General features: G+C 40.5%; 1 protein-coding gene across 2 annotated transcripts; it reads left to right on the top strand.

The window, feature by feature from the left end:
• The first annotated feature begins 4697 nt into the window (after positions 1-4697).
• MYLIP (myosin regulatory light chain interacting protein) lies at positions 4698-18377 on the top strand. Of its 2 annotated transcripts, none has more exons than XM_033154632.1 (7): positions 4698-4882; positions 5894-6084; positions 12153-12338; positions 13476-13673; positions 14734-14898; positions 15400-15820; positions 17056-18377. In XM_033154632.1, exons 1-7 carry the CDS (start codon positions 4796-4798, stop codon positions 17143-17145), a joined length of 1338 nt encoding a protein of 445 aa, XP_033010523.1. In that variant the 5' UTR covers positions 4698-4795; the 3' UTR covers positions 17146-18377. The 2 variants fall into 2 exon arrangements, with proteins under 2 accessions (XP_033010523.1, XP_033010524.1); XM_033154633.1 differs by lacking the exon at positions 4698-4882 and adding an exon at positions 5508-5686.
• The last annotated feature ends 4413 nt before the right edge of the window (positions 18378-22790 follow it).

The raw sequence follows: 22790 nt of genomic DNA, 5'->3' as shown, positions 1-22790 counted from the left end.
CCTTTGCCCCTTGGCAGCTGGCAAAGTAGAAAAAGAGCCCAGTCCCTTGCGTTCGTTAGACCAGCTAACGGGGCGGCTGACTGGGTATTGGAGAAAAGGAGATAGAGCTCAGGACTCCCCTTTCGAGTTGAGCAGCAGTCCACGGGACAGACTGAGAGACAGGCAAGAAATGATAGGCAAGAGAGCAGTAGATTGCGGTTGCCAGGCTTACCTCCCCCCTCCCCCCAATCACCAGTGCACTGGATTTATACTTACGCGTCTTCCACCGCGATCCGCTGGATCGTTGGAGACGAAGCCGGCTGAACTTTGCCTTTGCTCCCCGGTTGGCTCCCCTTGAGACGTGCAATTACCGCCCGGAGGATGGCCAGGGATCCGTCGAGTCTCCACGGGAGAAAAGGGTCCCGTTGCCGGCTGAAGGCTCGGTGGGGGTCCCCAGCCACCACGGGAGAACGCAGGTCCCGGCTTTCGGCACCAAGACTGTTACGGAAATTACCGGGTCGAGAAGGCTCAGCTCCCGGTCCTACGGAGGAAGCCCGTGGTTCGCTGCGGAGGCAATGGAGACCAGCCGGAGATTGGAGCAAAAGCAAAGGAGTTTATTGCGCAACAAGGTTCAGGAGGATCCGAACCCCGAACAAAGGGTGTCCTGGACTTTTAAAAGTTCCCGCGATAGCCCAGAATACATAGCGAAATACATCACAGAAACGTCAGAGATGGGAGGGGAGAGAGGAGGTTACAGTAAAATTTACATAGGGGAAAAACAAGTTTTGCATATCAGGAAGGATGGCAGGAACCGGTGAATGGATCTAGGGTGGGTGTAATACACATTGAAGGTTTCTTCTGCGTCAGGACAATAGAAAGATCCTAGGAGGATGTCTGCTGCCATGGTAGCTGATGGATGGGTGCTTGACTGGATTATCGGGAGGGGTGTATCTCCTCCTGCGGACGTGACTCGCTGCTTAGGGGATTATGAAAGCCACTGAGTGGAGAGTCCAAAAATTATGCAGTATCGAAATAATATACTTCTGATGATCGGAGGATGGCGGGGACCGAGGGGTTAGAAAGGTTATTTTACAAGGAGCAAATAGACACCCGAACCAGGCAAATCGGATACTGCGTTCAGGAGTTGTGGATTTTTACAATAATAAATATTTCGAGCTGTCAAAATTGGGCCACCCAGCGTCTAAATTGTCCATTTGATACATTGTTGCAAGTTATAATTAATAGTTTCCTCAACTGGTTACATTTTGGTTTCGATTCCATTGTTCTCCCAGCGGGGAGCCTGTCAAAACCCACTTAGTGTTCAGTCAAGCGTGAAGGTGATGATTGAATCATAGTAGCTGACCTGAACATTCCATTTTGCAGGCTGAGCTGAATGCATGCTCCTGATTGGTGGGTTTCCCGTTCATTGAGAAAATGGAGACCAGCGGAGCGCTGTTTTGACAGGAGCGCTTCTCCGAAGGCAGATTGAGGCTTGGGGGCGCAGATCGGGACATTTAGGGGAAACCCTTTATCGCGAGGGTTTTATGTGGTGCTTGTGCGACTTGTGTGGTGAAGGGGTACCCGCTCATCGTCGGGGGGGGCAAAGAGAAGAAAAGAGGCTTCCAGGTCCCGCATTTGTCCGCGCGGGAGTCCCGCGAGGAGGCTGCACGGTGGGGGAAGGTGGCGGCTGGAATTTTCCCTAACAGTGACTTCAGAATTATTTTGAGCTGCATATTCTAGCTCTGGAGAGGGAGCCTTCAGTAGGAAGGGTAGTGAGCTTCTGCTTATGATGGAATTGAAACTAGGCCATTTTCAGGTCAAGAAGGTTACTGCTTGTCAACAGCTTACAATACAAGCTTCAGTTTTTACCCAACAGTGTCAGACACTCTGCCCTTTCCCTGCAGGGTCATAGGATTGTTTCATACTCCTAGTTCAGAGCTTTCCAAACTGTGTGTTGCAACACATTAGTGTGTCGCCTGCAGTGTGTAGGTAGGTGTGTCACGCAAATACTCCCAGCGCTCCTTCCGGGGCTGGGAAGGGGTTAGTTTAACCTCCGTTTTCTGGTAAAACTGAATTACTGTTTCGCAAAATGATACATGTCTAAAAAGTGCGTCACCAACATGAAAAGTTTGGAAAGCTCTGTCCCAGTTGAACAAACTGCAGGTTGGGGCAGGGCGGAGTGGGGAGACTCTTGTTTTAAGATGACCTTAGTTGTTGTTTTTTGTAATTGGCACCACTAGGTGGCGGTTGCAAGCAACAATGACTGAGGAGAATATAACAAAGTCCCCCATGGTAACCAAGATAATAAAAAAGGTTCCCCATAATCTGCAGAATCTATCACATGCAGGATGAGAGGATGGAATTGCATATAAGAATGTAGGGGGGAAATGAAACTAGGCAGAGACAAAAGCTCTTTTTTGCTGCAGTTCAGTGTTTTGAAATAAACTTCCAGAGGGGTAGTATATCAAAAGCAACAAGGAAAAATGTGGCAAATATATAAGCTAGAGTCCACTTGATCAGATGCATAAAGTATAATCATTGACAGGTAAAGGTGTTGAGGGATTATACATATGTATGTATGTATGCTGTGATGTATTTTTATGATACAGTGGTAAATATTTTTTTTATAAATAAATACTGTAATAGGTGAAGGGCAAGGAAATGCAAAAGTATAGCCTGTGACCATTCAAATTAGAGCTGAAATGTATGCAAAATAAGTAGTAACTTTTCATAACAGGGGTAGTAAATTAAGGTTGCCATATTTCAAAAAGTGAAAATCTGGATACAAAAGTTTTGGGTTTGTTTTTTGATTGTTTTTTTTTGTTGCCAAAGTTGTTGGGCTTTCTTAAATGAAATGAACCCAAAATCTACACTACCAACGTGGGCTGGCATGCATCTGGAGATTCCTGGACATTTAAGCGATTTCCACCCTGATGCTGTTTACGAGGGCTGAATGTCCAGGAAATTCCAGACATATTGCAACCCTAATAAATGATAAAAATCATGCTAGCATTGCTGAGTTAATACCTGCAATGGGACGGGAAACAATACATAGAATCAAGTATCACTATTGGTTCTCATGCAGCAACCTCATGCTGGAGTCTCCCAAGAAAGTGGCCAATGTCCTTGGAGAGTAAAATGTTATCCTAGTGTTTTCTGATAACAGTTTTATGTCATCTCTTCTTTTGCGTTGCAGAGAGACTAGCATGTTTGTCTTATGTAGAAAAAGCAGAAAGGCATTAGTAGTAGACAGCAGTATATATACCGCATTGCAAGATTAAGTACCAAATGACCAATATGTACCATTTTGCCTCTCCTGGATTAACAGAACTGTTGGTAAAACATGACACTGGACAGTTTATCTGCGTTTTCCATTTAGTGTTTTCTTAAGCAACAAATGTGCACAGTATAGCCAAGCTTACTTGCAGTTCCAAAGATTTAACAAAGATCTCTCTCTTACAACCCTGATTGGAACACCTTGATTAGTTTTTTTCAGTAGACAGTAAAGTCTTGTGAGAGTGATGCAATCCACTACTTAAGAAAAACTGAGTTAAGTATGTTTCCTATTTTAATGGGGTGTGTGCATTTTAGGAGTACCACACAGCTACTCCCATGTAATAAATAAATAAAATAAATTATTATTAATAATAATTTTATTATTTATAATAAATAAATAAATGTATATTTATTGGTTTCCCCAACCAATCTGGGCAGCTTCCAGCACATATAAAAACATAATAAAATGTCAAACATTAAAAGCTGTATGCTAGTTGTTATAAAGTGTTTTACAGCATGATGGTGTTGCAATTACTATTCATATTAAAGATGGTTCTATTTATCTGATAAATAAATATGGTTATTACATGCCATATTTTAGATCACATTCAGTATAATAATTGCTGTTACTTTATTAACAGTGCAATCCTATGTATGTCTACTCAAAAGTAGTTCAGTGGGACTTCCTCTTACACAAGTATGGCTAGGATTTCAGTCGTAAAAATACTTTTCTTCTGATTTGCCCCTTAATTTATTTACCGGTATTTATGAAATATCTATACTGCTAATTCATTAAAAATCAGTGCAGTTCACAAGAACTGTACATAAATTCTTACAATGAAAACCAAATAACGAAGTTAAAATAAAAAATCAGGTAAGTAACTATTGTGGTAAATATTCAGGTAAATATTATTAAGATGGTCATTTCCAATCAGTACCTAGCACTAACAGGATAAGCCTTCCTAGTATGTGCCTGTTAACAGAAATTGGGAAAGGACATATATAATGGAAGTGGTGGCTACAAATGATGACCTTGAACTGAAGACTTGCTTCCTGTACACTTTAAAACTAAGCTTTATCTCATCGGGCATCGTCTATATGCCACATAAACCGTGCCTGTTTCCCTTTCACTTTTTTCACCGATTCCAATTCGGTTCCACCCTTCTTGCCCCGCACATGGAGCTCCTACGATATGCAATCGGAAACCTCAAGTTCCCTCTGCCAACCTATTTGAGGCTATATAGCCTCTTGGCAATAACAAACCGCCTTAGCTGCCGCCCCCCTCCCCCGCCGTTTCGGTTGGCTCGGACGGCTGCATGTAAATAGAGCAGCGTGCGCGCATTGGTTCGCTTTCGTTCGGAGGGCGGGGGCTGAGGAGGGAGGGGAGCGCACCGAGGAGAGATATAGGAGCGCCAACTGTCGTTCGCCTCAAAGCACGAAAAGGTTTGAGCGCAGGGGGAGGGTGCGGGCTGGCGGGTGGTGGGCAGCCGCGAGGCAGCCGGGGCTCTTCGGTGCGCGTCTTCGCGACAAGGCAGCGGCCATGCTGTGCTATGTGACCAGGCCGGACGCGGTGGTGATGGAGGTGGAGGTAGAAGCCAAAGCCAACGGCGAAGACTGCCTCGACCAGGTGAAGAGCCGCGCGCGTTCTCTCTCTCCCTCTCCCCCCCCCCGCTTTCCCGCAACCCGCCGTTGATTCATGAATGGTCGTTGAAGGAGCTCGCGACCCACGAGCCGCGACGGGGCTGCTCTCGCGCGCTCTCTGCTTCACCTCGAGATTCTCCGCTCTCACGTCCGAACGAGAGCCGCCGCCTTTTCTCGTGCTCGGTGGGAATGGACACGGAGCAGCTGGGGATCGGGATGGGGGGATGCGGGCAAGGGGAGGGGGGATGCAACGGCCTCGGAGCTGCGGAGCCTGCAGCGACGCTGCTGCTCTGGCTGCCTCCCACGCGTTGCTTACCGAGCTGCTGCTTCCCCCACCCCCCCGCATCACACATCCTGAAATTTCCCCCCCTTTTACTAGCATTAGCCACGTGGTACTTTGCAGGGGCGATGGCAGGTGACTTGACTACTCCCCCCCCCCCAATGTATCGCCCCTGCATGGGGAATACTGTTCTTGGCAAAGCATGTGGACTAATTGTTATATTTGTTGTGGCAAGCAACTGAACCCTGCAAGGCTCTAGTTTTCGTTGGCACCACGTGGTGTAAATGTACACGCCACATGTGCATTTGAACCGTCTGCTTTCAACATGTGCATGGAGAAGTTCAGGGTTTTATGCAGTGGTCCAGCTGCGCCCATTGTTTCTGCTCATTTAACCCAGAACGTTCACCCAACTGTTCATGTTTTTGGCAGGAGACCCAAGTCTTTGGATTTGGTGTTTACAACATGGTGAATGTTCTTGCACAGATGGATCATTCTTTCTACAAGCATTAGGTATGAGGTGTTGGTTCTGGCACCCTAAGAACAATCTGATTTAGCTTGTCATTTTGTAGTACTGTATATGCTTGTTTATCAGCTCCACCAGTATCAAGTGGCATATTGTTTTGTGGACTTCCTGTAGTTTGTTAAACATCGTCTTGCCACACTACTTCATGATGATTCTTGTACTAACTTTTATGATGCTCCAATTTTTAATCATAGGTTTGTAGACGATTGGGCATTATAGAAGTTGATTACTTCGGACTCCAGTTCACAGGCAGCAAAGGAGAGAATTTGTGGCTGAATTTGCGAAATAGAATATCCCAGCAGATGGACGGTCTGCCTCCTTACAGACTGAAACTACGTGTCAAGTTCTTTGTGGAGCCCCATCTCATATTGCAAGAACAGACAAGGTAAGAAAGAAAGAACTCCCAGTGAGACCTGTTCGTACTTTGTTATTTTCAATATATGCAACTCTCCAGTAGAAGTTTAGAATGTAACTTTAATGTGTCTGTAGAATTGAATCTGAAGCTAAGGTCTTATTGTAAAATAGTATTTGTTATGGGGAATAAAACTTACCATAGCAGTGTATGTTCATATATAGGCCTGGGTAGTACCTCCTGTAATTACAGGAGCCTTTCTACAAGTGGAAGTAACACAAAGTGTTTGCCCGATAGTAACCTCTTAGCAGTGTTATTGCAGGTCGTTTTAAAATGTTCATAGCAGGAAACTGTTCCACCCAGTGTTTCAGTTTACAGAGTTCTGATATCATATTACAGTAATGTTTCAAACAAGTTTAGGCCCTGCTTCAAACCACAAAGAGAAAACAGCTGGTTTCTCCCTTTAGGAAATATGTAGCTATCTTAAGCTTACACTTGAATTCAAACACTGACAAAAATTGTGTAATTACACTTTTAAAATGCACTTGGAAGACTTCACCTTTATTCCCTATGAGGCTTATTTAGGTAGCCTTCATGGTAAAATTTCACCCAGCCGTATACCGTAATGCTTAAGATGAAATGTTTCAGTAGCATGGTGAGATTTTATTAAAATACATTTTCTTGTAGAAAAATGCTCACTTCCAAACTATAGCCCGCTATAGATGGTTGCAAATAATCACAGCTCTTCTGTAAATGCATTTATGCTATTCTCGTGCTTTGTACATAATGTTATTCTCTTGTAACAATGAATTAACTATTTGTTAGTCAGGCAACTTACGAATCTGGATGCTGCTAGGTTCATGGGATGGCAGGGCTGCTAACATTTTATGGACTAGAATACTTCTGAAATAATCTGTACAGCTTTTTAATATTCAGGTTGCATCTTGTTTTCTTTTTTAAGTGCACAGACCTTCTGTGTTGTGTATCATGTTTTCAAAAGCTTTCATTGCATGTGATGGAACAATATTTCTTAAATGAATTACTTTGGCTAATATTTTACTTTTAAGAAAACAATGCTGTGCATTATAACTTGGGGATATTTTTCATGCTGTTACAGTTACTGTGCAAAACCTGGCTTACAGCTGTCTGGGACTTTTAAACCTTAACACTCAAACATATTTTTTGTGCTAGACTTGCAAAGTGAAGAGCAGGAGTTCTATCCTGTGATTTGTCAATATAGCAACAGTTTTCTGAACTGCTTTGAAAGGCTATGAATGTTGGCAAGTTCCAAAGAATGAGAGTACCAGTGTGTGTGGGGGAACCCCTTCTCTTTGTGTATAGTCTTCCAGAGATTCAATTCCAGAGATTAAGAGATTCAGTGTTGATGTCTCATCCTTACCTAGTCTGTGCCATTGAAAAGAATAGGCATCAGTTTGAGAGCACTGACAGGAGCAGTTCCCTTGTACATATTTGCATATTGTTAGTGTAGAAAACAGTGTGCTGAGATTAGGTTATTCTTTTGAAGTATCAACCATTGTGTGAATATGTATTTGTAAATGGAAGTTTTGTATACTTGTGAGAGATATGTGAAGCTGGCTATTATAAATTCCAAGAGTTCAACCCTAGAGCATTCTCCACATAAATTTGAATTAGATTGGATTTTGAAGACATAATGGTCTTTTTTTATTTGACTTGACCCATGAAACTGCTTTTAATAGGCTTGAGAACATGACATTAAGTGTGAAACTGTGATTGCTGTTTTGCTGTTTTACTTAATAGGCTGAATAATTCTTCAAACTTAGATTTCCCCAGTAGCAAATCATTGTTATTACATTTGCCCATATTCTACTACAGTGGTGCCTCGCTAGACGAAGGCATTCGTCTAGTGGAAGCCCGTCTCGCAAGACGAATTTTTGAATGGGCTTGCCTTGCAAGACGAATTTTTTTTCTTCGTCTAGCGAAAACCGCGGTTTGCATTGCTGCTTCGCTAGCGAAAACCGCGGTTTGCATTGCTGCTTCGCTAGACGAAAAACCCGCTAGACGAAAATACTCGCAGAACGAATTATTTTCATCTAGCGGGGCACCACTGTATAGTAATTCATAGCCAGGAAAAGAAGCCCAAACAGTGTGTCAGCTGAAATTTCATGGTCTTAAATATGAACACCTTTATTCCAAGTCCATGTGCTAAGTTGAAATGCTTCAGGATACATAGTTTTTACAGTATTCTGGTACCTGAATATTGTAAAAAGTGGGGGATGGGAAGAAGACACAAAAAACCCCACCTTTAATTAAGATGCTCCTGTAATTACTTTAACTTTCAAAGAAATTGTGCCAGGGTGTTAGTAAGCCATCTATATAATTGTGGGGAATTGTTTTGAGTTTGGATTTATTCCAAGGAATTCGGGGAAGCTTCATGGAGCTGCCTGGTAGTTTGTTTTAAGGTAAAAACGGGATAGTAATCGAGAAATCCAAGGTTCAGAAATGAGTTGCAATGAGAAAGTTGAGTCTCAAAACTTATTCTGGGTGTGGCTGTGTTTTACTTGCTAACAGCGACGGCAGCAGTGAAGGATGTGTGGCGGCTGCTCTAGAGAAGCAACAACAATGTAACTGTAGGTCATTGACTGAAAGTAACCCTTGTTAATAGCTGCCAGGCTGTTCTATGTAATCGGTGACTGCTGCATTGGAAGAAAGCCGAGTTTCTGAGGAAATTCGACTCCTGATTGGTCTGAAATTGTTGTTTCAGGGAAGAAAGTTCTGCTTTTGTGCTTGAGGCCTTTTGTGAAGAAGTAACAAGTCTAAACTTTTGTCTACTTTTGGAATAGTAAGCATTGTTGACATTGAGTAAATATGTGAAACTTCTTATATTAAATTTTATCCTTTAAAACTTCTTGTTAAAGTTCAGTAGCAATACATTTAGAATACTGGAATAAAGTACCGGTAACTTGTTTTTTGTAGTGAGTGGTCAGAAATTAAACAGCTACTATAATTAAGGACATGACAAAGCCATTTAAGGACTTGACAAAACCATTAATTCCATTTTACTTTAGTTAAGAACTAAAGTTCAGTTTGATCTCTGAAGAGATAAAATCAGAATTCTGGCCATTCTAGTGAGCTATGTAAATTTAAATTTGTTCCAAACAGCTTGCTGCATTAAAACTGGGTTGTTGAATTTGCATATACAGTACAGTTCACACTTTTTGCAGTCTAAATATATTTTGTCTAGGTAAGTGTTCTGTCTTGCCTAAGTGCAATTAAATCTTGTAGAGGTTGCTGAAAAAAGTGTTGAATCCATATAGCATAGCTGAACAAGCTTTCCCCTCCCTTATCAAATGACAATGATGAACAAGGCTTGGGAATCTTGCCTCCTCTGCCATTGTACAATTGTACAATATGACAGTTATAATAGTTTATTACTCGCTTTTCACCCTAAGGTCCCAGAGTGGGTTACAATAATTAAAACACAATGTTAAACACAATTTAACACAATTTACATGGCTAGATACCTGTGGGATTGCCTTATATGCCCACTCAACCATATTGACAGATATGGCACTGTTATAGATGCCACATAGTACCCATTTCACATTTATAGGAACTCAAATCTTTTAGTGTGGCAACACCTACACTTTGAAACTCCCTGCCTATTGATGTCAGGCAAGTGCCTTCACTATACTCCTTTTGGTGCCAGCTAAAACATTTTTGTTTAGACAAGTTTGGCCTAATGTTTAGAAAACGTTTGTGAGTTTTAATCTGTTTTTAGCCTATTGTTAATTTAACTTTTTGAAAGTCTTAAATTGTTGAGTCTGATTCTTCTTATTGGCAGTTTTATTGTTTTATCTTTTTGTAAACCGCTTTGAGGTTGTTGCTTTCTTTACAATTAAGCAGTATATAAATTTTAGGAAGTAAATAAAAGGTATTGTGTTATAAACCACAATACTCTCCACCTGCTCAGATTCTTGCACATTGATCTAGATAAATCTTCCTACATTTTGTTGTTGCCATCCATGTGTCTCAAGAGACAATGGAGTGTGCCTTCAAACAGCTGTGTCAGCAGCACCAAAGTGACCTTCCCATGGTGCAAGCCTGGGCAGCATGTATGGAGGTTCCTGGGCTGCACAGACGACAGGACGCCTCTCTTGGCCCCGCTGATGTGGTCCAAATGAAAGCAGAGCAAAACCTGTGGCACCAGAAGGAGGCGTACAGGGTGCCATCGGCTTCTGTTTCCCACCATAAAGCTGAGGCATTCTTCTGCTCAAACACTGGCTTACTGCCTCAGTGCACTACTAAATGTGCAGGGGGGGGGGAAGTTGGCAATCCCTCCACCCCATTACATTCTACTCGAAAGGGGCCGCTGGTCTCTAGGGGGGGGGGGGTTCAAGGGAGAAAGAAGGCTCTTTCAGATTCTGATCCATGTATTTTAAACTTTAAAATAGGTTTTCTGTTTTCCTGGCAAACTAATAAAAACCTAGCATTTTTGACAAGAGTTATTTGCACAGAAGCTTGCACCTATCTTGTACTATACCTCCCTCACAGATTGGTGTGGGATTGTCATACCTGCAGTCCCATGAGTTACAACCAATATTGGCCAGAATATTCAGTTAAGATTTTAAAAGGAATTATAAAAAAGGATCTTAATTCTGCAACAGATCATTCCAAGAGAAAGTCCTCACCACTGTCTTTCCACTTCTGAACTAGGAGGGCAAGATCTGATTCACAATACACTTATATATTAGTAGGTGCAACAGTATTTCCAATTTGATATGTGAGACAACTAATGGTCTATCACCAGATACTTAACAGAATGTTATAGACTCACAACCCATTATTTTAGGCACGTTTTGTGAAAGGGCATTTCATTAATGCAAGCAGTTTCTGAGCTCTGGGTGCAGTACTGAGTTTAAGAATTCAGATTAAAACTGCAACTGCTGGAAGGAAAGGGGGACCGTTTTCTGCCTTCCCACTTCCAGCCATTCTCTGAAGACTGGATAAGAGAACCTCTTAAGAATATTAGCGGGGCGGGCAGGGGAACTATGGCTTTGTTGAGGACTAGATTATGTAAAAATGAACACAAGATTTTAGCTGCAGTTCATTTTCAGCTTTGTATTCTTGTTATAAAAAAGCTCACATATACACTCCATTGTGGCACCCACAACCTAGGTTTAAGGTGCCATTTAGTTCCTAGCTTTTATATCTGTTTCTAACGCTGCTCATGACAGATTTCTTATTCCCCTCAGCCCCATTTGCACTATTCATTTAAAGTAGTATATCAGTTTAAACAGTCATGGCTTCCCCCAGTGAATCCTGGGAACTAAAGTTTGTTAAGAGTTTTGAGAGATGTTAGGAGACCCCTATCCCTTTCACAGTACAGTCTCCTCGGGAAAGGAATTGCCAGTTAAACCACTCTGGGAATTTTATCTCTAGGAAGGGAATAGGGATCTCCTAACAAGTCTCACTTCAGTTTGCAGGATTATTTGGGGAGGCCATTATACTGCTTTGGGGAAGTGGTATGATACTGCTTTAAGTGTATAGTGCAAAAGGGACCCTCCTTTATATCTGAAAAACACTCAGTACAGACAAGCCAACCTCTGCCAGCTTACGTGTTGAACTGGCAATGCAGCTGTGATGGTGGAGCAGTTCAAATCTCTGCCTTTCTTTACCTTAAAGTTCAGTTTGCTATGCTTTTAAAATAATTGATCTTCAGAAGAGGTATCCTCAACAATTCATAGTGGGTTTTATTGTGTCTCGTGATTGTAAGTTGCCATCATCCTTCAGTAATATGTGAAGTCACATGTAAAGGACCTTTCCCCTGAGTAAACTCCTGTTCCTCCCTGGAAATAAACTTAGAATAGATGCTGTTCTGTTCACTCACTTTGACTAAAACTTCATCTTTCATACTGTCTTTCTATTTCAATGTCTCAAGATGAATCAGACTTCCACTTCATTCTCTATCACTGAGGTATTCTGTAATTTATATTTTCCAATTGTTACAGATAGGGAAATCAGAACAATATCTTGTTAAATTTAAAAGAAGAAGCAGACCTATTTCTGTCACATATTTTACTAAATATGACTTAATACTTTTTAAATTAATTTCCTTTTAGGCACATGTTTTTCTTGCATATAGAGGAGGATCTTCTGGCTGGTAATCTTCAGTGTTCTTCTGAACATGCAATTGAACTTAGTGCACTACTTGCACAGTTGAAGTTTGGTGATTATAATCAAAATACTGCCAAATATCATTATGAAGAGTTCTGTACAAAGGAGCTTACCACTACTGTTTTGGACAGGTAAGAGGGTTTGTTTTCTAGGAACATTACCATGGCAGAAATAATTGTTCAGATGCATATCGTTGGCATATTCACTGCTGTTGCAAACCACACATTTTTATATGCAGGATTTATGCTAACACAGTCATATCTAAGACTTCTTCATTTTCTGTAGTACTCATAATATTTAAGGAATTTAATTTTGAAGCTATATGTTACCTGTGTATTACTATAATATATATTATATACTATAATATATTTTCCTGATTCTTAGACTGATTAAATAAAATATTTTTTAAAAAAGGCAGGTCTCGTGGGAGAATTTGAAAATGTTTACATCTCCTATTGAACTGAGTAAGATTTAGAATTGTTTAAGTGTGGTGAGATTGCTCTTCAATTAGTGTTTGAGTTTTTTAAAGCATGAAGCCACATTCATAGTTCAGCAAATTTTGTAATCTCATTTTTCTCAAAAGGTACCTAATCTTATCAACAACTGTTTAATGTGTTACCATGTAAAACCTTAATTCTAAATATTACGTAATACCATACTTAGTAGGATGCGGGTGGTGCTGTGGGTTAAACCACAGAGCCTAGAGCTTGCTGATCAGAAGCTTGGTGGTTCGGATCCCCGCGATGGGGTGAGCTCCCATTGCTGAATCCCAGCTCCTGCCCACCTAGCAGTTTGAAAGCACGTCAAAGTGCAAGTAGATAAATTGGTACCGCTCCAGCAGGAAGGTAAACGCTCCAGCGGGAAGGTAAACGGCGTTTCCGTGCACTGCTCTGGTTCACTAGAAGCGGCTTAGTTATGCTGGCCACATGACCCAGAAGCTGTATGCCGGCTCCCTTGGCCATTAACGTGAGATGAGCACCGCAACCCCAGAGTCTGTCACGACTGGACCTAATGGTCAGGGGTCCCTTTACCTTACCATACTTAGTTACATTTAAATAAGGACAAAAAATTACTTAACAATGTATCATTAAAAATAATTCTATGAAATTCAAAACATTTGAGGTCTTCTTGATAAAAGCCAATATTTAAATCTTGTAAATCATTTAAAGTTACAAAATGTTCAAGAAGTTGATTATGTCTTTAAACACTGTATCTTGCTTATGCGTGTTTGAATGATTAACCTATTCTCAACTTTTTGTTACCTACAGTATTACTGCAAAGCATAAGGAACTTGAAGGCCTCACCCAAGCTTCAGCAGAGTATCAAGTTTTACAGATTGTGTCAACACTGGAGAACTATGGGGTGGAATGGCATTCTGTTAGAGACAGTGAAGGGCAGAAACTTTTTATTGGTATTGGTCCTGAGGGTATTGCCATGTGTAAAGACGACTTCACTCCCATCAACAGGTAATAAATACCTACTAAACTCAATTAAAAGGTTCAGAAGAGTTGTGGGATACACATCTGTTGTGATTCAACCATTGTTACCTGTTCTCTATGATTAACGCTCAACATCACATGGGTGCACTTCTCCAATAGGACTTCCCCTTTGCCAACCCCACACCTCCAAACCTCTTTCACTGGAAGCACTACATAAGGGGCTTTGCAAGCCCTGTGTTTGGGAAGTGCTGAGCACAGAGCTTGCTAAGTCCCCTGGGAAGTGCTTCCCAAGTGCCCAGCAGTCAGGTGATCCTCAGCCATCTGGGTCTTCACAGGCAACAGATTAATAGTGCATGCAAAGCATTCATCCAGACACTGACTTTACCTGCTCTTAACTCATGTCATATATGGGCATCTCAAGGGCTGAATGGCAAGGGCTGCCATGCCTAATTATGTCCATGGACCGGAGATCCCCCACCCCCATGTGCTATAGATTAAGCTGTCGAAATAGTTGTAGGTGGCTTTGTTTCTTTCTGGTAGTGCATGATGTGGAACCAGATTACTTAAGAGATTGCCTTGACGCATATTACCTAACAATTGCATTCCTCCAAATGGGCATTGTTAAGGATTCATTATGCTCCAGAGGTCTGCCTGACATCAACTAGAAAGCAGGCTTTTAGTGTTGTGACTCCAGCTTTGTGGAAATAGCACCTAGCATTTTTGCTTTCAGATGACTATTGAAAACTTAATTTTTTAAGTGGGCTTTCTCTGAAGAGTAACGAACCATTTTACATTTTATACTACATGGGATCTTGTAATGTTTTAAAGACCTTTTAATACTTATGTATTTATATTTTTACTATTTATGTTGTTCTCTTCATATTCTAGCTTTATGCTTTGGAAACACTTGTTATGTAGGTTATATATTATTAAATAAATAAATAAATTTAAAGAGCTAAATTGTTCTAGCTTAGTATTAACCTAAAATGTTCCCTGCAAAACTATAGCTGGCCTGTAGTTGTTCCTCACAGTCCTTTTAGGCTCTCAGTACAGGACTTGTTCTTTAACATACTTGCCTTCCTTATAGGATTGCATACCCAGTTGTTCAGATGGCAACACAGTCTGGAAAGAATGTGTACTTGACTGTCACAAAGGAATCTGGCAATAGCATAGTTCACCTTTTCAAGATGGTCAGCACCAGAGCAGCTAGTGGACTGTACAGAGCGATAACAGAAACACATGCATTTTACAGGTTTGTATTTCTAGAAAACAAATCCAGTTTCAAATGCATTAAATATTTCCTGCATAAGTGCTTAAGTTTCTCTTTTTAGTTGATATAACCATGGTATAAGTTTTAATACTTGTGAATTAAAAAGCTTCATTTTATTCTGCTGCCTCCTGAGTGGATTTAATTTTGTTGGTTAGGAATATTCTTTTATATCTGAAGTGGGAAGAAATGTTTGAAGAAACCTCTTGTATGAACACAATATAAAGTTAACACTTCCTAAACATTCCATTAAATTAATTTCTTATGCAACTCTGGTTTAACAAACTTGTAACAACCCATTTCAAACTATTCTCTTTTGGGGAATGGAAGTATTCAAACTAAGAATGCCGTTTTTCTTTTAGAATAGTCTTCCATGTTCTCATTGCAATTACAGTATTAAAATTATCTGAATAAACAGAACCTATTATTTCACCTTTTTGTTCAGTTTGACTGAGTTATACTTGGTTTTTCTCCCCACTCTGGTAGGTGTGACACTGTTACTAGTGCTGTTATGATGCAGTACAGTCGAGACTTAAAGGGCCATTTAGCATCCTTGTTCCTGAATGAGAATATTAATCTCGGCAAAAAGTATGTGTTTGATATTAAGCGGACATCTAAGGAAGCTTATGATCATGCAAGGCGAGCCCTTTACAATGCTGGCATTGTGGATCTTGTTTCGAGAAACGACCAGAGCCCGCCCAGTTCTCCCCTTAAGTCTTCAGAAAACAGTATGAACTGTGATAGCTGTGAAGGTCTCAACTGCCAGCAGATGAAAACTCTTCAAGAAAAGTTACGGAAGCTTAAAGAATCCCTACTATGTATGGTATGCTGTGAAGAAGAAATAAATTCAACATTTTGTCCATGTGGTCACACCGTGTGCTGTGAGTCATGTGCTGCACAATTACAGGTAATTATAAAATTAATTACAACAACATTGAATCGCATATTAAATTATTGGTCTGATTTATACATTACATGAAAGCATAGTATAAAACAGCTGTGGCTTAATGTGAATGAGCAGTGGCTGATACATAGTGCTCTAATCATGGTTCTCCTCCCTTGCTGTTTGCTGCATTATTTTCATCAGATTTATATACCGCCTTTCATCTGAGTATCACAGGGCAGATTAGAGTATAAAAACACAAAAATACATAGCAAAAGCAAACAAAGCAATAGCCTTCCCCTGTGCGTGCACCCACCCACTTTTAAAAAGCCATAGATTGTTTAATGAGCCAAAGGCCTGGGAGAAGAGGAACATTTTTGCCTGATGCCTAAAGATATGTAGTCAAGGTGCTGGGAGAGCATTCCACAAACAGAGCTACTGCAGAAAAGGACAATTCTCTCTCTCTCTTAAAAAAATTGAAACTTTTCAGCATATGATACAATAAAAAAATAAATCTAAAGAAAAGAAAAAAATACCAAGTCCTCTTTCAGAGATAGATCTTAACCCTTGTCTCACATAAAAGTAGGCAGACCCTCTCATCTCTCACCTGGGAGCTTTTTCTTCCAGCTTCCCACCCTGGGAGATCTTCCATTCCCTGCCTCTATAATACAGTTTTCCACCTTCCATCCCTCACCTTCCTATGCATTCCCTCATTAATCCAGAGTATAGAACCTTAAAAAAACAAATCCAAAGCAAAAGAAAAGGCCCATTCTCATGTTGCCACCCTCTGGACCTTGTGGAGAGGGCACATGAAGAAGGGCCTCATACGGTGATCGCAGGGTCCGGCCCAGTTGGAAAGGAACAAGCCAGAGCTTGACTTGTGATGTCCAAACTTGGGCTTCTGGCTTGTTTGGCCAAATAAACCGTAAGTGGTAAGCCAAAAACAAACACTGGCAAGCCCAACTTTGGACCTCACAACAAGCCATTCTCTGGCTTGTCATATTTGTAGCATGGTGTCACAGCAGTAGTGCACCAGAATGCAGTTCATATTAGCCCAGAGTGGCTGGGGAGACCCGGCCAGATGGGCGGGGTATAAATAATAAATTATTATTATTATTATTATTATTATTATTATTATTATTAGCAGAAAAACTGAATGTTAGAACCTTCAGGCTATGTGAACTGATAAACCCTTATATTATACATAAAGTTGTTAACAACAGTGAGTAAATGTTCCAACTTTTGTTTTTTCCTTCTAGTCATGTCCAGTTTGCAGATCTCGAGTAGAGCACGTCCAGCATGTGTATTTGCCTACCCACACCAGCCTGCTTAATCTGACAGTAATATGACCTCCATGTTATCACTGGAAGATGTACACTATACAAGCTTCTAAACTATCTTGTACTTCCAAAATACTGCACTAATGTTTTCCCCCGACTCCATTGATGGTGAAGGTGAGCAGTCACTTCAGCATCTGCCAGCAATTATAGTCAAAACGACCGCTACAAAACTATGGGGGGAGGGAGGGAAGAATAGAGAATGATCTCTGTTCAGAGTGTTTGGAGAATTAGTTTTATGGGTATACTGTGAATGACTTGTAGACAACCTCATGTCACATGAAACAACATTTATTTATAAAATGGCAATATACAAAAAAAATTCTGAGGAGGAAAGATGAAAAGTTACTCCGTAGTATCCAGCAAGGGCAACACTGCCTGTTTTTTGCAATTATAAATATTGTTTTTAAAGTTACTTTATTTAGCATGATCACTCCATTTATCTTTTAGGAAAACTAGTTTTTTAATATCTACATCTGTTATTTCACAGTAACTTAGTTTCTGCTTTTAGTCTCACTGAAGAAACTATTTTTAAATCTTTGTATTTAAGAACCTAAGATTGCAAAGCTTTAAGCAAATAGTAGTATTTGTTTACTATACAGGTTTGAGTAAATTTGGCAGCCTGTTGGGCACCTCCTGAGAAGAAAATGCTGAAATGCATACATTAAAAAAGTAACTTTGAACATCTTTGAAACATTTTTCTCTTGCAAGAGTCAGTTGTTTCTCTTGTACTTGTTTCTGTTTATCTGCCTTGTGTTGGGAGAAACGTATTCTCAAAAAGTATAATGTTAATATGGTTTTCTAAAATGCAGCTGTGTTAAATTATTCTTTCTTAAAACCGTCTTACCTTCTACCACAAACCCTGTCCCTGGGCATTTTGGACTTTGGTCAGCTAGTGAATGCTCCAAAATATTGAAAACTAGATGACCATGTTTGGGTGCAATACTAGCTAAAAAGAAAGCTAGAAAAGTCACTTTACTGAGACTTTCTGAATATACTTTTCATATTGCCTTAATGTAGCAGTAATGTGTGTATGCATTTGTTTCTTTGCACAGACATTTTGTCAAAATATTAAAGCTCTACTTTTTTATGGCACATTAGCGTATAAACCTTACCCCAAAAGGTATTTATTTTTTCACTTTGTAAAAAGTTTTCTTTCCACATGAAGCAAGAACTCCTATTATGGTAGACAACTTGTCTTTTTTATATATTCAGGTTAATAAAGAACTTTTTAATATACAGAATTTTGCAGTACTTCTTCATTTGCATGCCTTAGTTACTAATGCTAACTAGAAGCGAGATCAAGACACCAGCAGACACATCCTGGTTACCTCCATCCTCGTGCAGCCTCTCACGGGGCAGGGGGGTGGGGAGAGCTGCAGACAGTGGACATTTGCTCAAGCAGAAGTTTATTGTGTAAGTTTGTTTTATTTCTGATTATTTAATTAGATTTTTACATATGACACAATGTGACACAATTTTACATGCGACACAATGACAAAACATAACCATACTACATAGCTTTTAGGGTTAAACATTATGTTTAATTACACTGACACTATGCTTCCTTACATTCATTTTGTCAATATTTCTCCTGTTTAGATATTTCTATAATGGCCTTCACGTGGTCAGGGGTCAGTGTACAGCATATTAACAATTTATCAATACATATTTCTAAAGCCAATGAAAACATCAATACAAAGTAAACTGCATAAAAAGAACCAAAGTGTGCATATGATTGCACTTTAAAAGGACAAATTCATGAAGTATCTGCAGCTATTGTTCAAGCATGGTAGTAAGATCCTGGAAATTTTAAGTTTTTTTCCTATCCCGATTTTATGTATTCTCTGCATTCACACCACACTCTTGCTTGATGCAGGTGAAGCTTGCATAAAATAAGGAGGAGGCTTCTGTCTGCATTTGATGTTAATATGAGGTAACCACATGCATGACTTCATCCAAATGTCATTGCTTTACAGCTCCCTCCCAGCTAGTCGCTCTGCTCTTGGACAGTGGAAAAGCCTAAGAGGATCCAAATGAAGGATGGGATGGGCATTAACAACTAGAGAACTGGATTTTGTAAGCTGCTTTAGGTGAATCACAGCCATGGTGGAGCTAGGCTTTGTGGGTAGATTCTGAATTATAAATTACATAGACGGTTTTAATAATAATAATAATAATAATAATAATAATAATAATAATAATAATAAATATTTATTTGTATCCTGCCCATCTGGCTGGGTTTCCCCAGCCACTCTGGGCGGCTTCCAACAAAGATTAAAAATACATGAAAATATCACACTTTAAAAACTTCCCTGAACAGGGCTGCACTCAGATGTCTTCTGAATGTAAGGTAGTTGTTTATCTCTTTGACATGAGATGGGAGGGCATTCCACAGGGCAGGCGCCACTACCGAGAAGGCCCTCTGCCTGGTTCCCTGTAGCTTTGCTTCTCGCAGTGAGGGAACCACCAGAAGGCCCTCGGCGTTGGACCTCAGTGTCCGTGCAGAACGATGGGGGTGGAGACGCTCTTTCAGGTATACTGGCAAAATGAATCAGTTTTGACGATGTTTACCTTAGAAAGTAGCTGGTCTTTCAGCAAATGTTTAAAAACACCCCAATAAAAGTGAATTAGTCTTTCGGATAAAAGGAAACTTAAATGCACGGTGTGCATATTTTCCATACTGATCACAATCTAGTTGATAACCTATTGATAATGTTTAGTTTTGCCCCCTTGCCCTACAGTGTGATTCCATCAACTAAGTCAACGTAAAGTATATGGTAGATAAAGTGTAAAGGTTAAGCTAAATGCAATCTTTATTCAGGAGCTTGGAGTATTTGATAAAGACAGTTTAACCTTTTGTGCAATTCTTCCTAAGGCACAGTCAGAACACGAATATACAACCACAGGACTAGTTACATATATTTTTTAAATTTTATTTTGCATTTTACCCAATTTCAAAGCATGGGACAAATAAGTATCAGTAAGAAATTTAGAATAGCAAATCTCTGATCTATTCAGGTTTCAGAGAAAGTGGATGAGAAATGGCAGGTGTTAACAGCAGTTTAAATGTTGTGGCTAATAGAATTATATACACTGTTCTATTTGCCAGCCAGTAATAGCTCTCTGAATTTTGGGAATGATTTCATCCTCCAGTCACAGCACTTGACCAAGCCTTTGGTTAGGTGGGAAATTAACTAGTTTTAACTTGTGAAGTTCCACCAATGGAGGGGAGTCTGTGCAGTGCATGCTCTTTGGTGCTAATAAAGCTACACTTGGGAAGAGAATGTGGCAATGTCATGGTGAAGCCTACCAAAAATTTAGGAGGCGTTGCTTGGTTGTTGCAGTGTTACAAAACAAGAAGCGCACAATACTGCATCCACATACACAAGTTAGATATGTTCAAATAGAAACAGGAACTCAGTGCTAACTTTTGGAAGAATGATACTCAAATGGGGGAAGGGTAAATTCATCCTATCACATACTGACAATGCTAGCAATGTTTTCATGACTTATTCACAGAAATCACAATGGCAGCAGCTCTTAGGAGGCAAAGTAACTAGGTGAGGTAAAAGTTTAATGCACCATCCTGGCAACACATGTAACTCAGTGTGGTGTTGTTTTAAAAAACAACAACCCACAGGCATTCCATGATAACTAAGAAAAGACTCATGACTTGGAAATTCAGTCAAGTACCTAACAGCATCGCCTCCTGGCAAATAGAAGGGGAAGAAATGGGGGCAGTGAGAGATTTCACTTTCTTGGGTTCCATGATCACTGCAGATGGTGACAGCAGTCACGAAATTAGAAGACGCCTGCTTCTTGGGATAAAAGCAATGACAAACCTAGACAGCATCTTAAAAAGCAAAGACATCACCTTGCTGACAAAGGTCCGTATAGTTAAAGCTATGGTTTTCCCAGTAGTAATGTACGGAGGTGAGAGCTGGACCATCAAGAAGGCTGATCGCCGAAGAATTGATGCTTTTGAATTATGGTGCTGGAGGAGACTCTTGAGAGTCCCATGGACTGCAAGAAGATCAAACCTATCCATTCTCAAGGAAATCGGCCCTGAGTGCTCACTAGAAGGACAGATCCTGAAGTTGAGGCTCCAGTACTTTGGCCACCTCATGAGAAGAGAAGACTCCCTGGAAAAGACCCTGATGTTGGGAAAGATGGAGGGCACAAGGAGAAGGGGACGACAGAGGATGAGATGGTTGGACAGTGTTCTCGAAGCTACTAACATGAGTTTGGCCAAACTGCGGGAGGCAGTGAAGGATAGGCGTGCCTGGCGTGCTCTGGTCCATGGGGTCACGAAGAGTCGGACACGACTGAACGACTAAACAAACCTGACAGCATGGAAACGATAAGTAAAAGCTCCTGCCTGTACTGCTTACATGGCACAGAAGTCCAGAGTCTAAAATACTGCATTCTTGTACAATGTAGATACCATGCACCTAGCCTTTCCCTTGGTCTTTGAGCCCTGCTTGCTTTCCTCTGCAGCTAAGGACAATATTGAAGCTTGAGGCGAACACTAGGTCAATGTTTAACAAGAGATTTGGTTATAAATTACAGACTTTTAACTCTGACAACCGAGTTATTTCAAAGCTTATCTTAAGCGATGCAGCATGTTTAACCAAAAGTTAAATGGCAAAGCAACGGTGCAGGCATTATCAGAACATCAGACTTGCTCCATGCTGGCTGTAAATAGCTCAAACAGATGCATGTTTATAAGTTCAGGTCTCTCCATCTCCTTTCTCTTGGTAACTTGCGAGCTCACGATGATATAAACACTTGTTCTGATTTCCTGCTGCTTCCAGTCTTGAATCCTTTTTAACCATTTGCATCTCTCAAATTTTCCAAATATTGCCTACTGCTTCTAATGTGTGCTTTTCTATCAAACCCCAAAGGAAGCAGTTAAGAGAAAGCCAGTGGTCAGGGCATAGCTGGCTACCTACACCCCATGTGGTCAGTGTTGCTTCCAACTTGGAAAGGGAAAAGTACTGGGACAAGAAAGAATGCAAGGAGGATAACTTGCAAGTAAGCATCACATAAGACTGTAGGACTTTGATGCTGTTTATATGGTACATAAATTAAAGTGGCCTTTAACTTAACAACTTTGGGTACTTTGATCCTGGAATTTGCCCTGTAACCTTGTATAATTTATTAAACCAATATTACAGATAAAAATTGAGCAGATAGTAGAATATATGAATATCGTATGTAGCCATTTTTAGGGGAGAAATTGCTGTTTCCCCAATTTACAGTAATTCTACAGGAAACATTACAAATCTTGAATTCTCTGTGAAGCAGACAATATTTTGCATTTTTCACACTTTGTGTCCTGTACTTTGTGCTGCGACAATTACTTTGAATTACTGCAGTTGGCAAGAGCTATTGTTCTGAGGTTAGTACATTGTGGCTTTTGAGCAAATTGCTCTTCTTTTTAAAGGGGTATTGATCTAAAAATAGATTCCATTGTCTGCTGAGCAATATTGAGTAGGCATAGCAAAGGTGCATGTAACAATGCTGCACCAAGCACTTGCACCGAGAATGGGGAATCCGTGGCCCTCCATATGTTGCTGGACTACAACTCCCATCAACTCTTAACTGTTGGCCATGTCGGCTGGGGTTTATAGGATTTAAGAGCCCAATCACAT

This window comes from Lacerta agilis, chromosome 7 (assembly GCF_009819535.1).
Source record: "Lacerta agilis isolate rLacAgi1 chromosome 7, rLacAgi1.pri, whole genome shotgun sequence".
NCBI classification, from domain to species: Eukaryota; Metazoa; Chordata; class Lepidosauria; order Squamata; family Lacertidae; genus Lacerta; species Lacerta agilis.
The sequence above is the reverse complement of the archived record's forward strand: the minus strand, read 5'-3'. Positions and strand labels throughout refer to the sequence as shown.

Coding starts and splice junctions, on each gene's coding strand:
- MYLIP (XM_033154632.1), top strand. CDS start 4,796: ATGCTGTGCTATGTGACCAGGCCGGACGCGGTGGTGATGGAGGTGGAG. Junction 4,883..5,893: donor GCGAAGACTGCCTCGACCAG/GTGAAGAGCCGC, acceptor TTTTAATCATAG/GTTTGTAGACGATTGGGCAT. Junction 6,085..12,152: donor ATATTGCAAGAACAGACAAG/GTAAGAAAGAAA, acceptor ATTTCCTTTTAG/GCACATGTTTTTCTTGCATA.